Source organism: Xiphophorus maculatus, chromosome 18 (assembly GCF_002775205.1).
Source record: "Xiphophorus maculatus strain JP 163 A chromosome 18, X_maculatus-5.0-male, whole genome shotgun sequence".
Lineage (NCBI taxonomy): Eukaryota > Metazoa > Chordata > Actinopteri > Cyprinodontiformes > Poeciliidae > Xiphophorus > Xiphophorus maculatus.
Window position 1 is genome coordinate 32,054,739 of NC_036460.1, and position 24,223 is coordinate 32,078,961.

Below are 24,223 nucleotides of genomic sequence, written 5' to 3' on the forward strand. Positions count from 1 at the left end.
ACAATTAGAACATGCAGGATGCATTAAGCCAGAGAAAAGACAAGACACACCAGAGGAAGTCTGCTCAGGAGCAAATGGCACTAACAGGCACACAAAGAGGAAGGCAAAACTGGAGAAAAAAAAAAAATCAGGAAAACTTCAACATCAATTTAATGCTCTTCACCTTAATTCTTCAGGTTGGAGCTGATGACCTGTCATAAATATGAAGATGTGCTTTGGTTGTTCAATAATTCCCTCCTCCCCACCAAAAATAAACAAGTAAATAAAGAAAGAAAAGTAAACATAAAAAAATATTTGAGAGAGACCAACATCTGGCCTCTCTACTCTACTTTAGAGCTAGACGTGATCTATGGCTGGCTCAGTACTGCAACCCCGCTCGCACAACCATTCCACGTCTGTACTACTGCGGAACCCCACAGGACCGGACTAGAGGGGATGGATGAGGTGGAGGCAGGGGCAGGAGGGAGGGGTGCCAGGGGGCAGAGGGATCAGTGAAGAATTACAGTGAACAGCATCGCAGCAGACAACAGCACAAACAAAGGAGAGACAAGCAAGGTGGTCAGCAGACTCCAGAGACAAAAACAGAAGAGGCTAAGGGAGGGGGGCACTGTCATCACAAGTCTACACAATACACACTCCCCTTTATGCCATTGAAGTAATTACTCTAATAAAACAATTAACAAAATGATTTGGGTGCACATTTCCCATGCAAGAAATGCCAAGCACGAAGCCGCTGATAAAAGAAACAACTTAATGAAGGAAGAGGAATTACTCAAAAAAAAAATAGCACTACTTGGCAACATCAGTACAATCCCAACAGTGGTGAGTGTGCAAAGAACTTTCTCATTATCTAACAAAATTGTGAAAGGAGTATCTAGCAATAAGTAACTTGTCCAAAACACTAGGAACAGGAGAACTCAGCATGTCTGAACAGATGGAAGCATGGTGGATATATGTGCAGCCCCAATGTGTGGTGGTCTCTCTTCTAACAAAGCCTGTTTGAAGTGTTTCACAAATCTACACAAGTCCAGCCTGCCATCTGGGTGGCATTGTTTAAGGACAGTAATAAACAGAGATGAAGTGCTGCTCTGATGCTGTTATGCTTTTAACAGCTTGCCTCAAAACAAATATAATAAAACAAAAAGAGGTAATCTGTTGTTGACTGAAGAGTATACCTGTTCTGTTGGAGTATCAGGGACAGTGGATCTCAGGTGTAATTGTTTTGGGCTCCTTTAACATGTGCAGTCTGAATCTCAATTATATTGATACTCAATTCTCATATTATCTAGGTTTCCATTAAAAATAAAATTGCACAAAAATGAGATTATGAAACTAAACATGGAAACATGTCAATTTCTAAAAAAAAACCCCAAGAAAACCCTCATGTTTTTTTATAAAAAGTTGTTATGCTGGGATGAGGTGGTCTTTAAGCTGTATTGAAATAGATGTATTTCACAGAACCCTAATTCTAGAGAAAGCTGTGAAACGGACCAAATTACAGAGAACATGGAGTGAATCTTGTCTTGGAAACAAACAGGAACAGAAGGTTTCCCTCGCTGTGCCGACAGCTGTTAGGAAAGAAACACATCTCATGATTCTCTAGTTTGCACAACAAACTTCAGCTGTCAAACAGATGACTTCATGTTTCACATTAGAGGACTAGACAGTGAATTTAATTTGATGACAAGTTAATAAAGACCAATTGCTGCAAAATAAGCTCAGATCAACATCTGTCCATCACTGTGCTTGACACCTGAGAGGTCTTTGTGCTGATGAGTTTGCAGACTCCATGGTGTGACAATAAACAGATGACATAAATGTTGTCTTGCTGCAAGACAGCACTGAAGGTCAGGGTGTTTGGACATGGTGTCACACCTTCTCCCTTTGCATGAGTCAATTCTTTCTAGGTACTCTGACATCATTCCACTGTCCATTGTCATGTTAACTGCTCCTAATTGCTCCTAGGTGTGAGGGCGTGTGCGTGGAGGTGGGTGTGCGTGTGTGTGTGTGTGTGCGTGTGTGTGTGTGTGTGTGGTGTGTGTGTGTGTGTGTGGTGTGTGTGTGTGTGTGTTTGCATGTGTGTGTGTTTGTCTCCCTGGTTGTTTCCAAAGTGATGAACTGGTTACCTGTTCAGGGTTACCCCCTTCTCACCCATTATTAACTCTATACTCTATAACATCCAACACCCCAGGATAGGTGTTGGGTGTTATACACACCTCTGATAAAATGTAAAAAATATTTTTTGTCATTTAGTAAAATTAGTCCATGATAAATAATTTCATACCTTTTCACGCCTCTATGTTTTTTTTATCTGCTTATTACATTACTGATAATGTAATAACTTATTACATGCTGATACTACAAGTGCATTAAATGAATATCAACAATTCACCTGATGTTCTGTACCTTTGATGCCCTTTTCTGGGTCAAGAAGTGGTGTTCGAGGCTCCTATAGCAGTTGATGGGTGAGAGGCACGAATATAGCGCCACTGTTTTTGGATCTGATTTCAGTGTTCATCTATTCACCGCTCATACAGCCTTTTAATGTTTGCACATTAATTGCCTATGGATACTAATGTGTAACATCACTATGCATGACTGTGTTTATTCTGTTACAATATAGCCAAATTTCCAGTAAATCAGCATAGACTTCCTAGATTTGTTGGAGAACAGCAAAGCCTTTCTGAAACTTTGAATAGCTGTTTGATATTTTAAAACATGTCACATCTGATAATCTGATTATCTCTTTTGATACAGTCTCAATCCTTTATAAAACGAAGCTAAGCACAGCCTCATCTGACCAAACCCTAACAACAAGTGTGTAAGCTCCAGTACATTCAGTGAAGAAATCTGACATTCAGGCTCAACTCTACAATAGCTTTCAGTTCATTTAGTTGCTATTGGAGTTTTTTAGGCCTGAGCCTCACACACATCAAATTCAAATTAAAAGTCTTCCACAACTTTGTTTTTGTTTTATTTACAAGTGAGAAAACCCAGTGGGATCTGCAAGTGGTGCATAGCTACTACTAGCAACACAGGCTAAAAACAATCTACACTCAGGACATTTAAACATTGCACAATTCTGTGTGCATGCATGCATTAATAAGATACAACTCATTCAAATGAATGAGTCATTACTGTGGGAAAGTCACTTTTATATTAGCAGCAGACAAAGTTAGTGGGAAATGTCTCACTTTCTTCAAGGGAACCTTTATGTTTTTATTAAATGCATGCATTACTTGCATCTAAAGACATAAACAAAGATTATTTAACTTCAGATCAAGGTTAGAGACATATTCCACAGATAAAATAAGTATTGAACACATCAACATTGCTCCTAAGTTAAACAAATTTCTAATGGGCCTGCTGACACAGCATTTAAGCAAGATGTCAGCACCAAGTAAATGACACATACAAATAAATCATAGCAAATTAGTCACTAAATCAAGTCATGGATTAAAAAAAACTGAAAAGATCAGGTCATAAGTATTGAACACATGAAGAAAAGTATCTTCAAAAAGGGATTAATCTTAAAATCCCATTACTTCCAGTTAAGCTGTCTTCTAATCCACATCTACCTATTATACTGTCATGTTATTTGCAACACTCTTTGGTGTGGTGGTTGTTACAGAAAATTTGCTTTTTTCTGTTTCAGTTACTTGTTTGCAAAATCAAATGTACAGAAATGACAAAAGTTGTAAGAAGATATTTAACAGAACTAACCTGATTATATTAGAACTGAAACGATTGGTTGGATAAATTGTGATGAATCGATTATTGGAATAATTGTCAACTAATTTAGTAATTGGTTAATTATTAAATGGACCACACAAACTCTAAAACAAGGCCGTTTGCTGAAATGACAACACACTAAGAGCAGTAATTAAGCCAAAATGTTAAAAAAAGTGTATACATTTTGCATTTAAGATTAAAAACTTTATTTGTCTATAAATGTGTTCTAACCAGAACTCATCCAATGGCAGTTTAAGCTGATTCAAATTCTGTAAAAATAAATTTCCTATTGAGCATCTTTTGCTATCAAATTATTACTCGTTTAATCCAAAAAATACCACCAGATCAGTCCTACTCTGTACTGATGTTAAGTCTCACAGAAAAGACTGAGCTTTTCACGTGTTGATGTTTTTTAGTTGTAGATGCATCGTTTGCTACAAATAATCAAGTGTTTGAGGAAAGCTGTTACTGGACTTTAGCTAATAAAATATTTGTTTTCTCATTTAAAAATCTCTTAATGTATTTATAATATTGTATTTAAAAAGAATGTGCCAATGTGTTTATCTAATTAATCAATAGAGCAATTGATTAATAAACTAATCCTTAGTTGTAGTCCTACACGATATTAACAACCAGCTAATCATGGAGGTTCCTAAAATCTAATGATAAATTAAGTTTAAAATGTTGACTTATACAGAAGCTCCCTAAATCATTAACATACTGTCTGTAAGAAAATCTTAATTCAATTGATTAAAAGTTCTACAAGAGAAAATAGGATCAGCTAAATTTGGTAGCAGCAGGTCAGATAGAGTTTCGGACCACATTTCTACTTCCCCATGTCCCTGATAGTTTGGTCAGATCTAGCCTTCTCCTCACTGCTGGGCTCAGCTTCAGGCAGCACACAGACAGGCAGGCAAAGCTGTGGGGGGTGGGAAGCTAGGTAGGGGAAGGAGGGAGGGCGGAAGAGGACACTGAGAGGTGGGCGGAGGAAGAGGGAGGTGGGGAGGAAGGAGTCTGAAGCTGGAGTGAGGTCTAAGGGGTGGGGATGGGGCAGCAGGTTTGGTGGTGTGTTAAGGTGATAAAAACCTTTCAGGACATTAGGGTCTGTGAGGTTCCGCGAGCAGATCATTGAGATCATAGCATGGAGTCTATCTTCCTCTTCCTCATCGTCATCCAGCGACGGTGCGCGGCTGCCCGTGGTGTGGTGGTAGTTTATAGTGACTGCTTGCACCAGCGAAACAACAGAGAATGGAATTAGAAAAGGGTTGCCCTACAAGCCTTGGGAAGAAACGACCTGACTTTACAGTAGCAAGCCATACACCTCAAACAGAGATAAGTGTTAGCAGCAGAAAGAACAGCTTTACTTCATGAGCACGTCTGCCCTGGTAATGTTTTACAGATAAGATGGTGTGAAGTGGTTACTCACTAGCATCGTATCGGTATCCTGGGTAGACGATGCGAAAGACGTAGTCAGCAGCTGTCTGCTCCTCGCCGTTCCTGTCCTGCTCCATGAGGCGTGCTGTGCTGCTCCTCTTCCGCAACTTAGGGAACACTTTTCCCTTCAAGACACAAGCAGATTTCAATATCAGACTTAAGATATTCCAAACCATCTGGCTCACTGCGAGCTAGATGGTTTGGAATAGGCTAGAAAATCTACGCAGTTATTGATTTTTATTCTTCCACTGCCCAGGCTAAGGTTAGTTCTCAGGCTCCTCTTCTGTGGAACCAGCTCCCAGTTTATGAGGCAGACACCCAGTCTACTTTTAGAACTTAAAGAATTAAAATGCTAATTTTTGATAAAGCTTATAGTTAGACTGGCCTAGCTTATCATGATTTATCTCTGTAGTTATGCTGGTGTAGGCTTAGAGAAAAAACTGATCACTTTTTCTCACTTTTTTCCTCTACTCTTCTCCAATTTAACTATTTGCTGTTATTTCAGCTATTAACTTTTTGTTTTCTTTCAGTTATTTTTCTCTTCATAGAAGCTACACCAGGTCTGGTGTTCTGATTGGCTGTGATTCCTTCCTGGAGGAGGGTATCAGCTGATATAATGCTGCCATCAACTAATCATTCTCCCTCTTCTGCTATAAACTTTTTACTTAAATGGACATGGAAATAATCCTAAATCAGTTCATCTGTTTATTCTTGTGTCTCTGCTCTGTTTCTCAAACCTCCAGTTGGTTGTGTCAGATGGACTACTTCCAACCTTCTGCTGGAGGTTTCTTCCGGTTAATAGGGAGTTTTTCCTTTCCACTGTCACTACATGCATGCTCGGTAAGAAGTACTGATGTAAAGTCAATGACTACATGCAATTTACTGGGTTTCCTTAGATAGATCCTTTTAATACTATTTTGGAGAATTACTGTACTGTTTGATAACTAGGATCAACTGAAATGTATATATAACTGAATTAAAATTATTGTTTTTGTAAAGTGCCTTGAGACATTTGTTGTGAACTGGCACTAGATAAATTAACTGAATTGACTTGTTAATAATTGTTGTTACCTTGCCTTTCTGGGACCAGAGGGGAGGTTCCAGCTGACCTCGTGGTAGAAGTCCAGTTTCCAGACAGGAGAGGAAGGCCAGGAGGTGACCGCCAGGGGGAAAGTGCAGTGGCGGCCTCTGAATCCCATCCTGACTGACGAGTACCAGCGTCCCACCACAATCAGCTGCATCATGGAAATAAAAAGTTCATACAGAAAAAAGCATGGGATGAAAAATAGAATGGTTTGTGTAGCACAGTTTTTCTCTGTTTCTGCAAGAGAGGCAAATAAGCATTGACCAAATATAAAAGCCAGATTTTAAAGCTGCAGCAATTTGCACCTTAAGAGATTAATAGTCCAATCAGGCGACAGCGTTTAAAACACTATTATCTCAGTTCAAAAATAACTGACAATATGTGTACTCACGCCGTTGGTGACAGTGGATGCAAACAATCTGGCGCAGAGGAACAGTCAGTGCATAGTCCCAATAAATACTGAAAGTGAAAAAAAAGTTTTCAGGTTCAGAGGCAGTTGTTTTAGATCAGATCAGTTGCAACATGTCACTAAATGCTTCTCTTTTCTAAGAGCTGTGATTTCTGAGTTTGGCCCAACCTTTTCTCCAGGTCGCAGTCCCCCAGCGTACCATTGATGAGCTGGTTAGGTGTCCACTTTAGCGTGAGGTTATCCCCAGCTTGATGGAGTGACAAATAGCCCCGTAACACCTCCATGTCCTTTTTCTACCATTTCAGATGGAAGAAGGAGAGCTTAAGTGTTGAGATCAAAGTTCAGAGTTTAGGGGGGAATACTGAGGTGCTTTTTCAAAAGTTTTGTTTTTTAACAGAGTGCTGTAACATGGTTACACCATTAAGAGTTCCTCCTGTTTTTCATTTTTCTTCACATTTAAATATTTCAAATCATCCTATTAATTTTTACATCAGGCAATCATAAACTGAGGTAATAAAATTTTAGTTTTTAAAGGGGCAGTATTGTATATTTTGCAGCCACATAGTGACATTTTAAAGCACAATTAAGTAACTGTTAACTTCAATTGTTAAAAAAATGCTGTACATGTTAAATATGACTTTAAAAAATTTGACTTATTGAAATTGGGCCTCTGTCTTTAAAAACTCCTGCTCTTTCTGAGGTGCATTCAGGAAGTCATCACAGTATGGCTCCTCTATTAATCCTGTAACAACATTTTTACCAGTGTTTCACTGGTAAAAATGTTTCACTGAGAAGTAGCTCCTATAATGAGTTACTTCTCATGAGCAGGTGTTTGCTAATTGCTGCTGGCTAGTCTGAAGGAGCTGAGTGGGAAAGTTGTGCTTTGTGAGGCAGAAGCCTGGACATTGCAGGTCTGAGGAGGATTCGCGCCTGGAAGGCGGGGCTAGGTCCACCCACATGTTATGCATAGCAGAATATTTGCCTTGGAGATTAAAGGATTTCTCAAACAGGCCTGAAAGAATCAAAGCAACACTTCACGTATGTTTTTGGTCAGGGAATAACATCATAACATGATGTAAAGTTTAAAAAAAGCAGGTTTTACATAATTCTGACTCTTTAAACAATCAAACAAGCCACTCTGAGACCTGACTACTGACTACCTGACTACACTGGGACCTGTAGAATCTGCTAAGAGTCCAAAACAAAGCCACACACACTAATAATACATTCGCTGTTCTTTAGCTCTGGTTACGCACTATTTCAATAAGCTCATGTAGAAATTATGGAAGACTTGGACCAATGCACAAATTCTTCTCCAGCACCAAGATTCTAGAGTTAAGGTCTGGACTTTGTGGTGACAATTCCATGGTAAAATGATTTCTCATGCTCCTTCAATCACTTTTGTACATTTTGAGCCACTAAGATTATGGAATAATTATATTCTAATATGCCTATGCCACCAGAGAAGCTGATGGAATTACCTGGCCTTTCTGGATATTCAGATAATCAAATGACTGGAGTGCATTTTGTTAATGTGCTCCATTTTGTTAACATCTTTTAACTTCTTTTTTTGTTAACTTTTTTTTTTTTAACCACAGAATGTGCTTGGAACATAGTTTAAGAAATTAGGAGCTACTCACTGTAATCACAGTGAAAATAAGACAGCAACTCTCACCTGGAGTTCACATTTAGAAATTGTAAACATCTGTATGGAGACCAAGCCTTTTGCACATAAAACAACAAAAAACCATAGCTCAGTCTGGGCTGAGGAAGCTGTGCTAAACTGAGGAAGACATCACCCTCCAGTTGCAGAGGATCACTAAAGAAAACATGGTAACATTTTATCTGAGGGGGCATGCATAAGACTGACATGACACCATCATAAACTTGACATAACACCTGTCATGACCATGAAAGAGTCTTTATGAATGTTTATGACTGTTGTCATGATGTGTCATTTGGTAAATAATGACACTTTTAATGCAAAGTTGCAATAAAAGTCCATTAAGAGTGGACTTTGGATCTGTCTTATGAATATCCCTTCAAATAAATGTAACCGAAAACATTCAGAAAAACTACCGAAAGCACAGAAGCTGTACAGGGCTGAATACATCTGCATGGACCAGATCCCTTACATATTGAACTGAAACAGCTCAATATGTGAAATATATTTTCACAGTTTGTTTTGAAACACAATTTATTTTAATATAAGATGAGTTATTTTTTTGGTCTATTTGGAAAAAATTGTTTGTACCAACGTTAAATTGATAGGTAAAGTAGGCACAGTGGCACATCAAAGATTAGAATAGAATAAAATGAAATAACTGAACAACTGAGTCAAGGGTACATACTTCCAAAAAGGATATTAACTGTTATCTTGTCAACTGTTGGGCACACTTACATTTAATATATTTTCCTAAAAGAAAGTTGAATTGTTCCCTACTTATTTATTTTTTACAAAACAGGAGTGCTAATGTGGTCAGCATTGTGTACAAGAGTTGGTCACAGAGTGGCAGAGTCGTACCGGTTGCACAAGGACGTTGTTTTTGCCGTACAGGAGGTGTGTTCTAGAGTTCTGATGAAGAGACTCCACATACTCTCTTGCCGATGCAGCAAACCTGTCTTCTGACATGCTCCCACTGGACTGCCTCTTACGGATCTGAAAAAGGATGTTCACCCTTTAATTTACAACAGGATGTCTGTCTAACAGCAAACATCCTGAGATTTGATCTAAATCATCCTCCAGACTCACCCCCAGAGCCGGTCGACGGCCGGATGACACATCTAGGCTGCGGTGGGCCCCATGGATACGGTGGCGCTGAACCAGCTCATTGGCTGATGGGTCCGTCCAGAAATGATCGGAAGTTTTCAGCTTAGTGTATTCCAGGGCACAGGGCCCCACTGCAGATACAGAGTATAAGCAGAAAACACACTTAACAGGAATTTGTTCAGTTTAAACCTCCCAAAATATGGGTAGGGTGGTCAGGAAATGTTCATTTCTCATTTACAGTAGTTGCAAAACTATTCTGCACACAAGAACAAGTACGGGGTGCAGTTTGTAAAGTTACACAGTAATGAATATAATTAAGTTAAGTATTTAGTTTGGAAAAAATATCTAGTTTGAAAATGAAATGTTTAGTTTGGATATTAAATGTATATTTTGGAAAATAAATATTTTGTCAGGACTCTGGATTTTTGGGTTTGGTTTTGCTTTTGCATCTTATTTATCATTATTCTTTAGTTACCTTAGGTTCTGTTATTCTTGTATACCTGAGTCTATGTCTAGCTTTCTTTAGTGACTGTAGTTAGATTATTTTTATTTAATCCTTCCAGTTATTCCTTATATTAGGCTCCCTGTAGTGTTTCTAGTAATGTTTATTTCATCACCCTAGGTTCAGTTATTCTTATATGTCTGATTTATGTATACCGTTCTTTAGTAGTTCCAATTAAGTTTATTAAGTCCTTCTAGCTTTCCCCTGTAGTGTTTCTAGCTTTTCTTATTTGGTTATTTTAGGTTGAATCCTGTTATGTCTGCATCCATACCCATCTTCCTTTAGTAATCCTACTTAGGATATTTCTTAAGTCCTTCTAGTCCCTGTAGTATTTCTAGTTTTCTTCTTTCTTTTTTTTTACTTTAGGTTTAGTTAGTCTTTTGGTCTGAATCTTTGTCCATCTTTCTTTAGTGATTCTAGTTAGGCTATTTCTTTGTTTACATCTTCTAGTTATCCTAGCTCTATGTTCCGCAGTTCTTATTGTTGTTAGATTAACCTTGTTTCTGTTTAGGTTTGTTTAAGTTTTTCCCTCATGTCTTTTTCTCTTCTAGCTTATCAGGTTTTCTTAAGTATTAGAAGTATTTTCAGCTCCCTGGTGTTTCCTCCCTTTTGTCTTCCCCAGTATATCTCCTTAGCTTCCCTGTGCCATCTTCTCCCCGCCCCTCAGCCAACTCCTGTGCCAACTACTCACACCTGCAATCAATCATCTCATCTCCTTAGCTCCATTGGTCCATTTACTACCTCCCAGTATTTAAGCTCCTCTATCTCAGTCACAACCCACCAGTCTGCCTTGTTACCATGATCATTACTATGCTAGTCACCTGCCTTGTCTCTTCCTGTGTCTTTAGTTTGGCTTTATTTTTGGATTTTGTTTTCATGGACTCATATTTTGTAAGTTTGTTTCTTTGTTTTGTTTCTTCAATAAATCTTTAAATGAAACTCCACCATGTCACTCGCCTGCTGCTTTAGGGTCCACACCTCAACTACATCATGACAAATTTACTCAGTTAACAAACTAAATATTTAATTTGGAGCAAAATATTTAGTTTGAAAATAAATAGTTAGCTTGTGAACTAAACACTTAGTTTGGAACTATAATGTTTATAAATGTATAAATTGCATGATGAGAATATGACTGAAATATAAACACCCATTTTTTTTCTGTGTGACTTCATAAACCCCATAAATAACTGCACACATAAATATACTAGTATGGAAGCTTAAAACTTTATGTTTAGTTTCTTGCATTTTCAGGTCTGAGTTAGCCCTGAAGTGCGAATCATATTTTTTTGTGGTTTTTAATTTGTCCTGTTTTTCATTGTTGTGTATTTCATTCTGTAGTTGTGGTTAGTAATTTGTTGATGTGGTTTGTACTTCAGGGCTACCTGAAGTGCAAATTAATCCTACATAATACAAATTGATTAATTATTTTGCACACCGTGTATATTAAACTTTTCAATTTACATTTAAAAGCCATTGAAGTTAAAAAGAGAAAATTAGGATGAGAATATAATTAATCAACTGAGGTATTTTACACTGCAAACAGCATGTGTCTGTTTATGTTGCTCTGGGTTTCCACTGCCATCCACAATCAGACACTGCTGTCTTTTTGTATCTGGAGTTACTCATATTTTTCACAAAGAATCTCTCTTCTGGTGGTTTTGGAAAAATATTTGTGTTTTTCAAGCATTAGTTACTCACCAAGCAAGGCGGCTAAGATGGGCCCAAAGACTGGGTCATGCATTAGAGCTTCCCTTTCATAGTATTTACTGCAGAGATAAAATGAAATGAAAGGACCAGTGTTAACGTGTGTTGGCTGTATGAAAGGAAGATGTCCTGTAAAGGTACACAAATGATCCCCGGAACTGTAGGAGTTTTTAGAGACTTTGCTTTTACTTAAGTATGAGCAAATGTAAAAAACTAGCAGGCTCAACATGTTTATGAACATAGCTTCCAGATGGGAAAAAGGCAAGGTTAAAAATGTATTTAACAAAAACATTTATTTTATCTAAAATATGCTTGATGTAATGTATACGTAAAAAGGCTTGTGAATATCTTTCTCAGCTGATTCGATTTTACACAAAGAAGAAAACAGGAGGAGTTGATGAAAAGGTGGACCAGCTTTATCAGGAAGAGGTACTTAAAAATACTTTTACTATACTGTTAGCATTGTAATTCCTATTGTTATGTCAACTCCTCCTGTTTTCTTCTTTAAATATCCTTTAAGGACAAAAACCACATACATACAAAAAGAGGAGCACCCCTGGCTGGCCTTCTCGATTACCTTAGAGAGGAATCTTCAGAAATTTTCAAAATATGCAAGGTATGTTATACTTGGGGATTACACTAATTTGCCAATCAGAATTTAAAAAATAGGTCATAATGAATGAAGTTTAAAATAAACAACAACAAATGTAAAAGGTAGCTTGTGAAGTGTATTTATTCTCACTTGTATGTCTTTGATATGGATATTATTGCTCAATAACTCTGTCTGGTGTTGATTTCAAAATCAACACCAGACAGAGTTGCTCATACAATTGTAACGTATCTGTGACATCACATGTTTGCCCGAGGAGTGGGAACAGCAGTATGGAGTCTTCACTTATCGTAACAAGGTAAGTTCTATGTTATGATTATTATGGTTTTGATTATTTTTTTCTGGATGCATTAATTTTCCGTTTGTGCAAGAGTATCAATTCATATACATAGTTCGCTTAGTGTAAGTTTATTTGTTTGAATATCACGGTATATACGACTGTTTAGTACAGGGGTGCTTAAGTCCAGTCAGATGTTCAGATGCTTCCCTGCTCCAACACACCTGAATCGAATGAATGGCTCATTAGCAAGTCTGTTCAGAGCTGATCCTGGTCTGTTGGAGTAAGGATGCATCTAAAAGTTGCAGTAGCTCTCAAGGACTGGACTTCAGCACTCTTGGTTTAGTATTTTTGTTAGCAACTAAAGCTAGCCAAACAGGTGTAACACAAGGTGTCGGGTGGTTAACCGAACATTAAAACTCTCCGAAAAATCTGAAGGCCATTTGAGTTAGCATTATTTAAATTAAAATTTTCCCTATATTGTCAGCTAAATAAAACACACTCATTTCATCTTGCTTCATCCTGTTCACTGCAGCTTCACCAAGGCACGTCTTTTTTGGGAGGTCACAACCTGTAACAATCATCTTCCAGTTGCTCTTTATTTCAGATGGAGCAACACAGAAGCTGACATTTAGTGTGGGCGTCATATCAGATGAGATGTACTAAATTGCTACTATGTGCAGTTTCCATCTTCTCAACAGGAGTATCAAGAATTTTAATTCTGATGTTTACATCAGAATCGTGGCTAAGCTTTTTTAATTAAAATGAGATCACATTGTTCTGTCTGACAACGTCACAGACTTCAGGTGTGAGACTCTGATCAGAGTATGGACCAGTGTTGTATAGTAACGAAGTAAAAATACTTCACTACTTTACTTAAGTATATTCTGGAGTACTTCATACTTTCCTCGAGTATGAAAATTTTTGATGACTTTCACTTTTACTTCACTATATTTCCGAACTTAATTGCGTACTTTTACTCCGATACATTTTCAATGTGTGGTTTAGTTACTCGTTACAAAAAAGCGAGAGAGAGAAACAAAGTGTTTTGATCCCACCTACTGATTAGCAAGTAGCAAGCAGGCTACCGAACAAAGTCGGTAGCCTGCTTGCCTGGGCTTGTTCATCACCTCCAATAGGATACACCTGTTTCGCTTCTCCCATTAAACACAAAGCAAGTCTCGCAATCAGCAGCAGCCACATGGAGGAGGAGACGGAGACCACAACGACTGCAACTACGTCGGACACGGCTCCAGGGGAACCACCAGCTGGTGATGAGAGCCCATGGCCTTATTTAAACACAATATACTCTTTAGTGGGTGTTAAAGATTCGTCGTACCGCATGCAGTTTATGTTATTCCTGCCCAAAGATGTGGAAATTCTATCTTACAAAAACTCCCCGTCCAACTTGAAGAAACACATCGAGGTAACGTATTATGAAATGGTTATAATCCTCCTGTTTCAGTAACTATAGCTTGGTCACTAGGCACTACTGTATTGTGAAATCTTGACCATAAATGAACTTTGTTTGGCATTGTTTCAGTTCCACACGTGGTGTATTTAGCTTAGGCTTGATGTTGACTGTAGCAGGCTACCTAGACTCCTCTGTTCAAGGGGGACATAAACCATAGTGATAGCAATTTAGACTAAATTTAACGAATATAGGAAAGGCATGCAAGTTCAAAACCAGGTTTACAGATGCCAATAAGCTGCATTTCCCTCCCAATTCTTTTTTTCTTTTGCATAATGACCAGTTGTGTGCACCACCTACTGACTGTAGCATTGACTGATTCACTGATTTGTGAAGTAGAGTAATCGTAACAGATCTTTTTCTTCATTTTCTGTACTATTTATTTTTCTCATTTTCAGCACTGACCTTACTTGAAGGGAAAACTTAAGGCTTACAAAAACTTTGTATTTTCTGTCCTGGAGGGTATACTAAGAAGCTGGTTCAGTTGTAAAGCAGGTTAAGTTAACCTTGTGCTATAGGTAAAGCACCTAATTTTCTTAACTAAATGATGCCTGCAGGTATATCTATTAGCAGGTTTAATTTTGCCTGCACTTGGTTGTGTACATTATTTTAAGTGTATTTGACAAGTTTACCAAAATATAAAAAATGTCATTCAAACTGCATTTGCCTTGTTTTACTTTTTACTTGTACTTTTCATTACATTACTTGAGTACATCCATTTTTACAGTAATTTCCATACTTAAGTACAAGAAGTTTCAGATACTTTAAGACTTTAACTCAAGTAACATTTCAGTCAGTGACTTGGACTTTTACCAAAGTCATATTTTGGAGAGGTACTTGTACTTTTACTTGACTCTGAGATTTCAGTACTTTATACAACACTGGTATGGACAGCTCATCCAGCACACTGTTGTTGTTAGCCTGACAGAAAGCAGAATAAAGCAACCCATGAGTCAACTCTGAGAATCACACATAATGCAGTGGACTGCTCGGTTTTCAGCAACAACAAAACACGAGGAAACAGTTGGGTCAGTGCAGTGCAAGTAAGGGAAAAAAAAAACTTAAAACATAAGAATCACCTGGAGTTGTCCACAACGTGCTGGACTATCTTATCCAAAACCTTCTCAAAGAGAGCCGTACGGACCCAGATGTGTTTGATGGCCTGGGCAGAGAGAGGTTGAGGGGGGCGGCTGGTGGTGGAGGAGCCTTGTCTTCTCACAGGTTCATGGCCAACGCTCTGGGCTCTCCTGTAGGGCACAGAGCAAAGCAGGTAACAACCAGCCTGGAGACGGGCTGGACGAGCCACCCATCCACGACTTCTACACCTGCTCTCACTCTCGGTAAAACCAGGAAGATAGAACGCATCATCCCATTCCTTCCACTGCCTCCCTGCAGCTCAGGGAATTGACTACAAAATACTGAACAGCTCAGCATCAAAATACATTAAAGATCTGCTGTGGTATCAATCTTCCAGACCTGTCTGGTTCTGGTCTGCTCTGCTCTGCATCAACAGAACCAGAACCAGAACCAAACATGGAAAGCCGCATTCTGTTTTTATATTCCTCTAATCTGTAACAAACTTCCAGAAAACTGCAAACCAGCCGAAACTCTGAGTTTCTTTAAATCAAAGCTAAAACCCACCTGCTTTTATTTTAAAATTAATGGAACTTGAACTAGTCCATGAGGACTAGTTTCCAGTGGTCAACAGATGGGAGGCAGAGTACTCACAGAGGCAGGGCAGCAGTTCTTCACTGAGACATTCACGACCAACAGCCATCCACACATACTCACACATAAAGACAATGCATTATGGCCACTTAAGCTAGTTTTTGGACTGAGTGAAGATTCCTGGAGAGAACCCATGTAAACTCTAAAGCACATTATTCTCTGTGAAGGATCACAACTGTTTATCATGCTGAATAAAAGCTATCTTTATAGAATAGAATCACTAGTCTGGAATTGCCTTCTTGTGCAATTTCACTCACATACATACTCACATTCATTCACATGCAATTTCACTCACAATTCAAATTCTCCCATACAGCACAGTCTGGGTGTTCTCTTCACTCAGATTTTCAACCAAGCCAATCAACGAACAGAGAAGTTGTAAACAATGATGTTGATTTTCTGCACAGTTTTAGAATTGCAGTCTAAATGCTTTAGCAATGGCAGCAGAGGAAGTGAACAAAGTCATTCAGTCCATGTGGGTCACGCTTCCAAATATTAAATTAACATTAACAGCTGCCTTGTTCTCTCTTTTCTCTTTGCATTGTAGGACGCTTGTTTGCAGTGTAAGCAATTTATGGTAAGGTTCATAGTGTTGAACTGGCACACAGACAAACATTAGCATTTGGGTAAAATTTTAAACCTCAACTGAGGCATGCCTCCTGGAGTCATCGCTGATAGCTCCAACCCTGTGGACGAAGCAACAGCGTAGAACAAAGGCTGGTTTCTACTAGGCTCCAGAATCACTATTTCTGTTTAAGTGACTATAAAGCTTTAATTGAGATGAGGGCTAAAACAAATAACTCATTTCTTATGAGGGGACATGATAAAAAGCATCCTCCCATGCTCATCTTGTAGTAGATTTCTTGATGGGATTTGATATATAAAATATTCATTAACTCATGCATATTTGGATGTCAAAGGATTTTCACTCAACCAGAAAGTTTGTTTCTGATAGGAAATAAGTCAGAAATCTATCTAAAATAAAACATAAAATTCTTCAAAAATTAGTCTGAAAAAAGGCATTAAAGCAATCCAACCCAAACTTTGTGGCCTACATGCATTATGCTAACCATGCATGCTCATGAGAGACCGTGTTATGTGCTTTGGGCACATTATAATTATTTTTGTCTATTTTTCTTGATTGTTTTATTTATAGACTTTAGTTGAATGACTTTTTTCAGTTTTTTTCGTTAATATTTTGGAGTTTAGATCATTTCTTAATTTTGTAATTAATTTAATTACATTAGGTTGTATCTCTGTTTTTCTAAAGGAAAATAAGACTGGAGCAGAAGTTTGCCTTCCAGCAGGACAATGACCCGATCGAAGCATGTTAAAACGGTCCACTCAAATCCACGGCTAAACTTGAAAACTGTTGTTCAAAGTCAGTCTCCAAGCATTCATCTAATGAGCTTGAGCTATACTGTAAAGAAAAATGGTAAACAATTTTAGTGTGTGCAAAGCTAAAGGAGGCATGGCCCAAAAGCCTTGCAGCTACAAGGATTACATTGACTCAGAGGGGCTGAATAAAATGCACACCACACTTTTCAGCTGTTAATTTGAAAACAAAGAGCAAAAAAGGCATATGCACCATGTTCTCATGACTTCATCATTACAATCTACTGTGTGTCTATCACATAAACTCTCCAAACTAAAAACATCAAATACTTAAGTTCAAGGAGAACGAATATCTTCGCAAGCCGAAGTATGTTGAGGTACCAATGCCAAGACAGATAAAGACCATGAGGAGGCATTGTGTAACAACACTGCCTCCTATTTGAATTCATCAAAAGTCATCAATATTTAACTACCATTAATTATTTAGTACCTGTCCCATGTCAGACAAAATGGTTTATGTCATGCTGATATCAGCTGGCTGGAGATGGTTATGAATTTGCAGGCAGATGATCTTTGTTGTGTGGAGAGATGAAAACTTAGATACAGACTGAGTTTGATGTGCCCGGCTACAACAGGAACCAGACGCATTCACTTACACACACCAACTTTGACAAGCTAATGAGCCTGTGCTTATATGTCTGTGCCAAGGGGTTCAGCTGCTGCAGTCACGAAGTTAGAAAGGGTGTGCGTGCTTGCGGGGGTGCACTTGCATGTGTGCGCGTGTTCGAATGCAAGTGGGGTTTCAGCTAAGTCACGATTTTTACAGTCCCCTAACACAAAAAATGTGTGTGAGTGTTTATGTGTGCAGAGCACTACAGACGATGTGAGGAGGAAGATGTAAGAGAGACAGAATGTTAAAAAGAGGGACTCCTTCAGTGTGTGAAGAATCTAAGGTGGACTTTTCTGTTTAGATGAAAATTAATGAAAGCACATCTTTGTTCATACCTGAACATTTATTCAAGTTTTAGCTGGAGGAGAAAGAAAGCTCTTGCTACAAACTGTGTAATAACATAGCAAAATCCAGCTCAGAAATAACATAAAGACAATAAAAGAGCTAGAAAAATTCTATCTGTGGTGAGCTATTCTGCAGACATGATTTCCACCAGGGAATTCAAGATAGTTTCAAGATAGTTTCTAGATTGTAGCAAAAGAAAAATCAAATAGAATTAGATTTAAAAATCATTGACAGATGCCTTCTATTCAAAATTATTTTTAAAATGCTTCACATTTAATCTTTAATTAAATTCAGTTTGTTTATATAGCTTATATGATTAGATTTTTTGGTAAAAAATCTTATCAAATCATCTGTCTTCAAGAACACTGGCCTAAAATGTCTGTATTTGTGCAAAAATCTAATTTTTATTTAATCTTTTTGTACATTCACATTGTCGCAAACCTCTGGTGATAAATGTGCAAAAATATTTCTATTTTTGAACATGTCAGACTAGTTGGTTTGCACAAACAAGGTCTCTCATAATCAACCATCTTTTTACCATAGCTGTCAGTCATGTTGAATCCACTGAGCAGTCCATGAAGACATGGGCTAGTCCTCCTCCCAACTTAGGGGATGCTCAGGGTTGTTCATTATGTTCTCTATTATTTGAAACATTTCTCGCTGAAAAAACAGTTCTAAGTTCCAGGGCTGTTACCAGAACAGACATCCTTCTTTATTAGTTTGTTTGGTCTTTTAAGTCATTGGATCTGATGCTGCTACCCCAGCAGGAGATTGTTGTGGAGAGTATACTCTCCACAACAAAATAAAACAACATATGCAACATCTTGCTGAAAAAAACTGAAGACCCAGGCTTGCTCAAGAAGTACAGTCTGCTTTGTTCCTTCTTGTAGATGGCTTCACTTTTGCATCTGTTTGTGGTCTGTTTGTCAAGTATTCACTGATCCAGATGATTGTCGAGGGCTGCACCTCTGTCTTCTGGACAGTGTGAAATAGTAAATTAGATTGAATCGCTTTAAATGCGCCTACAGAGATGACAGATCACAATCCTCACAGTGCTGCCTGCTTTGTCCAGAAGTCAGTAGGTAGGCTGAAGAAAGTGCATGATGGCATCTTCAACTATACTTCTATGGTGATAAGCAAAAAGGCAGGGGGTCCTGATATGTGTTAGTTTGCTTACTCAGGTGGACCAACAGTAGTCTCTTCATCCTCATTTTTGTTCTGTTGGAGCTCACTCTCCAAGCTTTCGCTCAAGCAAAGGAAAAAAGATAATAATGTGCTTAGCCAAGTACAGCAGCTGTACTTGGCTAAACTATTTGTCAGTTCTGATACAGCAGCTGACAAATAGTTGAAACATGTAGCAGAAAGTGAGCCATGGTAAAATTCTCTAGGTGTTATCATAAACACCTGGGTGTTGGTGACCATTCAGTGTGTTGCCATTTGATCTTCGTTTGATAAACCTTTTTCTTTCTGTAATTGGGCAAGATACTTCACCCACCTTGCCTGCTGGGTGTTCAGAGGGTTTGCTGGCACCAATGCATGACAGCCTCTCCTCTGTCAGACTGGTTCAGGGCAGGGCAGCTGAGGCTACTGTCCAGTAGCTAGGCGCCATCAGTGTGTGAATGGATGAATGATTGAATGTATGAAGTGCTTTGGGGTTCTCTGGACCAAATAAAACGCTATACAAATACAAGCCATTTACCAGAAATTGATTGGGGTGTTGTATCATCAGGGTTGGTTAAATAACCCTGATGATAATAACCCTATTCTCAATATGGACCACAGCTTATTGCTAACATTTCAATATTCTCGCTGCAGAGGTGATATTCCCTTTATGTCCTGAAAAAAAACCCAGCTTTTACTGACAAACACTGCTGATCACCTCCATTATTTCTTCTTCTCTTCTTCCAATCTCGGACTCACTGTGTTATTATTATACCATGCTGGGAAATGTTGAAGCCAAGGATACAATCCTGAAGCCATGTCTGAGTGAAACATAATTTTACACACACATCAGTGCTTGAAGTTCATCCATTTTATTTTCCATATTTCTCATTTACCCAATAGAAGTGATAGAACAGATGGTTTGCACTTCATCCTTCTCTTTCTCTGCTTTTGTCTTGCTCTGTATCCACAAATCCTCCTTTTTAAAAGATTTGGGGTCAAGGTTGCATTGTACTTGTCTTCATGTGTCTCTGACACTTCATGTCTGAGTCCATCACTACACCCATCTGCATGCTGACTCTTTGTCTTTTGGTAAAAAAAGAATAACTTCAGTTATTATTTACCTTTCAACTGAAGGTAAAGGCCTTCTGACAGGTTTAAGCAAACAGTAACTTAATTTCAGCCTGTTTACCCCTCTTAGCACCAAACCCCATCCTAAACAGACATAAACACAGCAGACCTTCCCCTCCTGCTCTGCTATGACTACCAGTCGCTTCTTTTCTTCTTTTCCTCTGCTGATCTTTGCTCTTTTTCTACCAAGCCCTTTGTTTTTGTTTTATTTTTTGAACTCATCTTTTTGTGATCCTAATGAAGCAGACTATGTTACCATGATAACCAGGGCAAAAGGGAGATAGAACCCTGAGGTAGTATGACAGGAAGATGGAAGTTAACATGACTCAGCATGTGTGTCTGTGTGTGTTTGAAAGCAGGGATTCTGGATGAAGGGTGTGAGTTGTGGAAAGCAGATCTCCACACATTTACAGGCTTTCATGTCTGGAGAAGTCAAGACCAACACCGCTGATTCATCACAAGCGACTCAAACTAAACTCCCCATCCATATTCGTCTTGTACTTTTCTTCTTTGAGGTATTAGCTGGAGAGCCAGAGCTAAAGCCACAGCGGTGGACTGTTTATGACACCCAATGCTTTCTGTCCTCCATCTCACTGCAGCCCTGGAGAGCTGTGGAAGTCATGTGGCACAAGCTAATGGACAATTAATGGGGTTCTACACAGCTCAGCTGGTAGCTAAGTGCCTGCAGATCAAGCAGTTTATCATCTTTGTTTTGAGCACACACACAAGACACAATTATACACACCTCTCATGGACATGAACGCCTGGGCCTTTCTCAGAGTTTACACAAACTGTGCAGCATTAAAGACGAGTCCACTCAGCTGTCAGGTGAATTAGTGTCAGTTACACAGAGAGCATCACATGCTGCACAAAGTATGCCCAGAGAATTATTAATAAAACTGGCATTAAAATGGAACATATAGTTATAAAGCACAGTTATGTAGAACCTTGTCATGTGTATTCATGATGTATACTTTTTGATGTATGAAAATCTGAAAAGTGGGAAGTTTGTTTGCTCATCTAAACAACAATTTTAAAATTTTGCCACGGTTTTACATTTGGACTCAGTTCTAGACTTTGACTGAACTATTCTATATTGTGAAGTGTATGGCTAATAGGTATCCTGTGAAAAGGTTCTACTACCTGAGCTGTGGATCTCCAGCTCTTCCATAGTTACCATGAGCTCATTGGTTGCTTCTTTGACTACTCTCCTGGCCTTGCCAGTTTAAGTCTTATGCGGTTCTATGGAGCCTCCACAGTAGCTCCTTGGTCCAGATTTCTTTTATGTTAATCATTTTCAGTTCTCTCAAAATGCTTTTATACTTAAACCTAAAATTAATGAAAAATGTAAAACATGTCTTTAAAGGGTTAGGATTATGTAAAATAAGCTTTTTGAGCTTTACATCATCTTATAATGTTCTTTCCTCATCAAAAACATACCTGGAGTGTTGCTTAGAGGCTTTCATGCCTGTTTGAAAAATAATCCTTTAATTTCCATGACAACCATTCAGCTGTGCACAACATTGAAACGTATTATTGAGACGCAAATGAGACGCAGTTCCTAAGAGCTGAAATTTCTAAGTTTGCAAGCTTTTGCTTCACAGTGCACCCTTCCACCATGACTTCCCCGTTCAGCTCCTTCAGACTAGCCAGCAGCAGTTAGCACACACCTGGTGGAACGACACTTATGCTGAGCTCATTGTATGAGCTACTTCTCAGTGAAACGCTGGTAAAAATGTTGTTAAAGGGTTAGTAGAGGAGTGATGTGGTGCGGAGGAGGCGGAGGAAGGGAGTAGGCAGAGGAGGCAGAGGAAGGGAGTAGGCGGAGTAGGCGAAGGAAGGGACTAGGCGGAGGAAGGGAGTAGGCGGAGTAGGCGGAGGAAGGGACTAGGCGGAGGAAGGGACTAGGCGGAGGAAGGGAGTAGGCGGAGTAGGCGGAGGAAGGGACTAGGCGGAGTAGGCGGAGGAAGGGACTAGGCGGAGTAGGGTTGGCTCTACAATAATTCCCTTTTAAAAAAGGCTTTCTGACTTTCTGACTTGCCACCTTCAGAAAGGTGGCAAGTCAGAAAGAGCAGCACTAAATGAACTATTGGCTGTGGTGTGAGGTGTAGTTTACCTGCCAAATGGTGGCTAAGTGGCAAAACTATTTGTTTTGCTATCAAAAAATCTGGGTGTGATTCCAGCTTCCTCCTGATACAAGGTGATGTGCCAATGAGCAAGGCAACTAAATTCAAGTTGCATGCTGATCTACATATTGGTGTATGAATACATCTTGGTGAAATACAGTCTGTTTACAACTTCAATACACAATGATAATGTGAAACTATAAATGGCTCTTTAACCTAGTTTAGTAAACAACCTATCACTGCTGTGTTGGTACAGATACAAGAATGAGGAAAAGACGGGAAGGGCATATGTGGGACCAACCTGGTGAGATCAGCCTGCTGCTGGAGCTGCTCCTGGACTTTCCGACAGATCTCGCCAGCTGTGTCGTACACTTTGCCAACCTTAGTGAATAATGCGGCTATCTTGTCACTTCTTAGAAAGCCGGCTGCACGTCTCTTCAGGAGATGACTCAGGCAGGCCTCAATGGCAGCTGCAGACATGAACAGGAGGTATGCTAGAAAAGGCAGGCAACAAAACAAAAGATATAATATGTTCAACAGAATGTTTCTTTAATCTCTCCTGTGAATTCCACAGAGAAGGGTTAGATGAGATGCATAGTTTTTTTTAAAACTATTGTTGGTTTCTAAATGTGTGCTTCTGAATTTAAAAATAACCACAGAGGCAGCTCTATTAACACATTGACAAAGTATGCCAACAGATTGATGTTAAAGTGTTAGAAGGCGATAAAAAGAGGATAGAAAAAAATAAGGATATATTGTCATGACCTGCTACGTCACTGCTGGATCTATATTAGAGAATCTGTTGCAATTTATTTTAGCACCTATCATTGCTCATGAATCCGATAGTGGCTCAAATCTTTTGAAGCAGGAATCCTTCCTGTGTCAAGTTGTGTTCTTCAAAGAATCAATCTGGATGAATCCACATCTGTCCAACATCATTTGTTCACTAAAGCCCAGCAGTCCACCCTAAAACTTGCTCAATTTCTTTATCATTGTTTATCTTTTTTCTGATCATGTATTGTCTGCCCTTACCATACCCTTTTCTTTAACAGGGAATTTAATAGGAAATGTAATTTTGATCATATACTTTAAATCTTAACAAATAGTCTGAGTGGGCATTCTTTTTTCTCTACTGTAAGTCACAAAGCCATGACTAAGACTATCTCTCAATGATATGAGCAGTCATAAGTAATGATCAAATCAGCACTTTCCCTCAAATTTCCTTTCATGTCTGAAAGCATTATATTGGACCTCTTTATGGGTCATTTTGAAAGGACAGGCTAGCGGTGCATGAATAAAAGGTAGCAAAAGGAATGAATGTGTGTGTGTAGTCTTACATTAGCTTTCAGATGGGAATCAGTGATTAGCACTGTAAAATGTGAGTTGAAGAGGAGGGTTAGATGAAACATTAGGGCTCGGTTGTTTCTAGGGAAACGCCAGAATGGCGCAGGATGTAAGCAACTCTCCCATGGAAGTAGTCATACTCCACTCCTCTAATTCTACTGCTCTCTCTCTCTCTCTCTCGACTGTCTCACTAATTCATGTTTTGGGTGTCTGTGGCTCTGATGAATCATCAGATGCTTCCTAATATGATTGGTTTCATTCTGAGAAAGAGGAAGAAAATATGAACAAATAAAAGTCTTAATGTTGATATAACTGACTCCAGTAGAGCAAAGGGATGGCTCAGTGCTACAACATTTGCCAAACAAGAAAGCCTGCAGTGTGTGTAGT

The 24,223-nt window shown here is 38.8% G+C and overlaps 1 protein-coding gene across 8 annotated transcripts in view; it reads right to left on the reverse strand.

Moving 5' to 3' along the window:
* The window catches only part of sgsm2 (small G protein signaling modulator 2), a 100,635-nt gene that overhangs the window by 22,357 nt on the left and 54,055 nt on the right, over positions 1-24,223 (reverse strand). For 3 of the 8 annotated variants that reach the window (XM_023351188.1, XM_023351186.1, XM_023351184.1), the window contains 10 exons: positions 22,794-22,986; positions 15,076-15,243; positions 11,633-11,700; positions 9,412-9,560; positions 9,184-9,318; positions 6,828-6,952; positions 6,642-6,709; positions 6,238-6,401; positions 5,159-5,291; positions 4,819-4,956 (listed from right to left, as the gene is read on the reverse strand). In XM_023351188.1, the coding sequence (XP_023206956.1) occupies positions 4,819-4,956; positions 5,159-5,291; positions 6,238-6,401; positions 6,642-6,709; positions 6,828-6,952; positions 9,184-9,318; positions 9,412-9,560; positions 11,633-11,700; positions 15,076-15,243; positions 22,794-22,986 (1,341 nt within the window). The remainder of the gene's footprint in view (positions 1-4,818; positions 4,957-5,158; positions 5,292-6,237; positions 6,402-6,641; positions 6,710-6,827; positions 6,953-9,183; positions 9,319-9,411; positions 9,561-11,632; positions 11,701-15,075; positions 15,244-22,793; positions 22,987-24,223) is intronic. The other 5 variants (XM_023351185.1, XM_023351190.1, XM_023351187.1 and 2 more) reach the window with 5 other exon arrangements.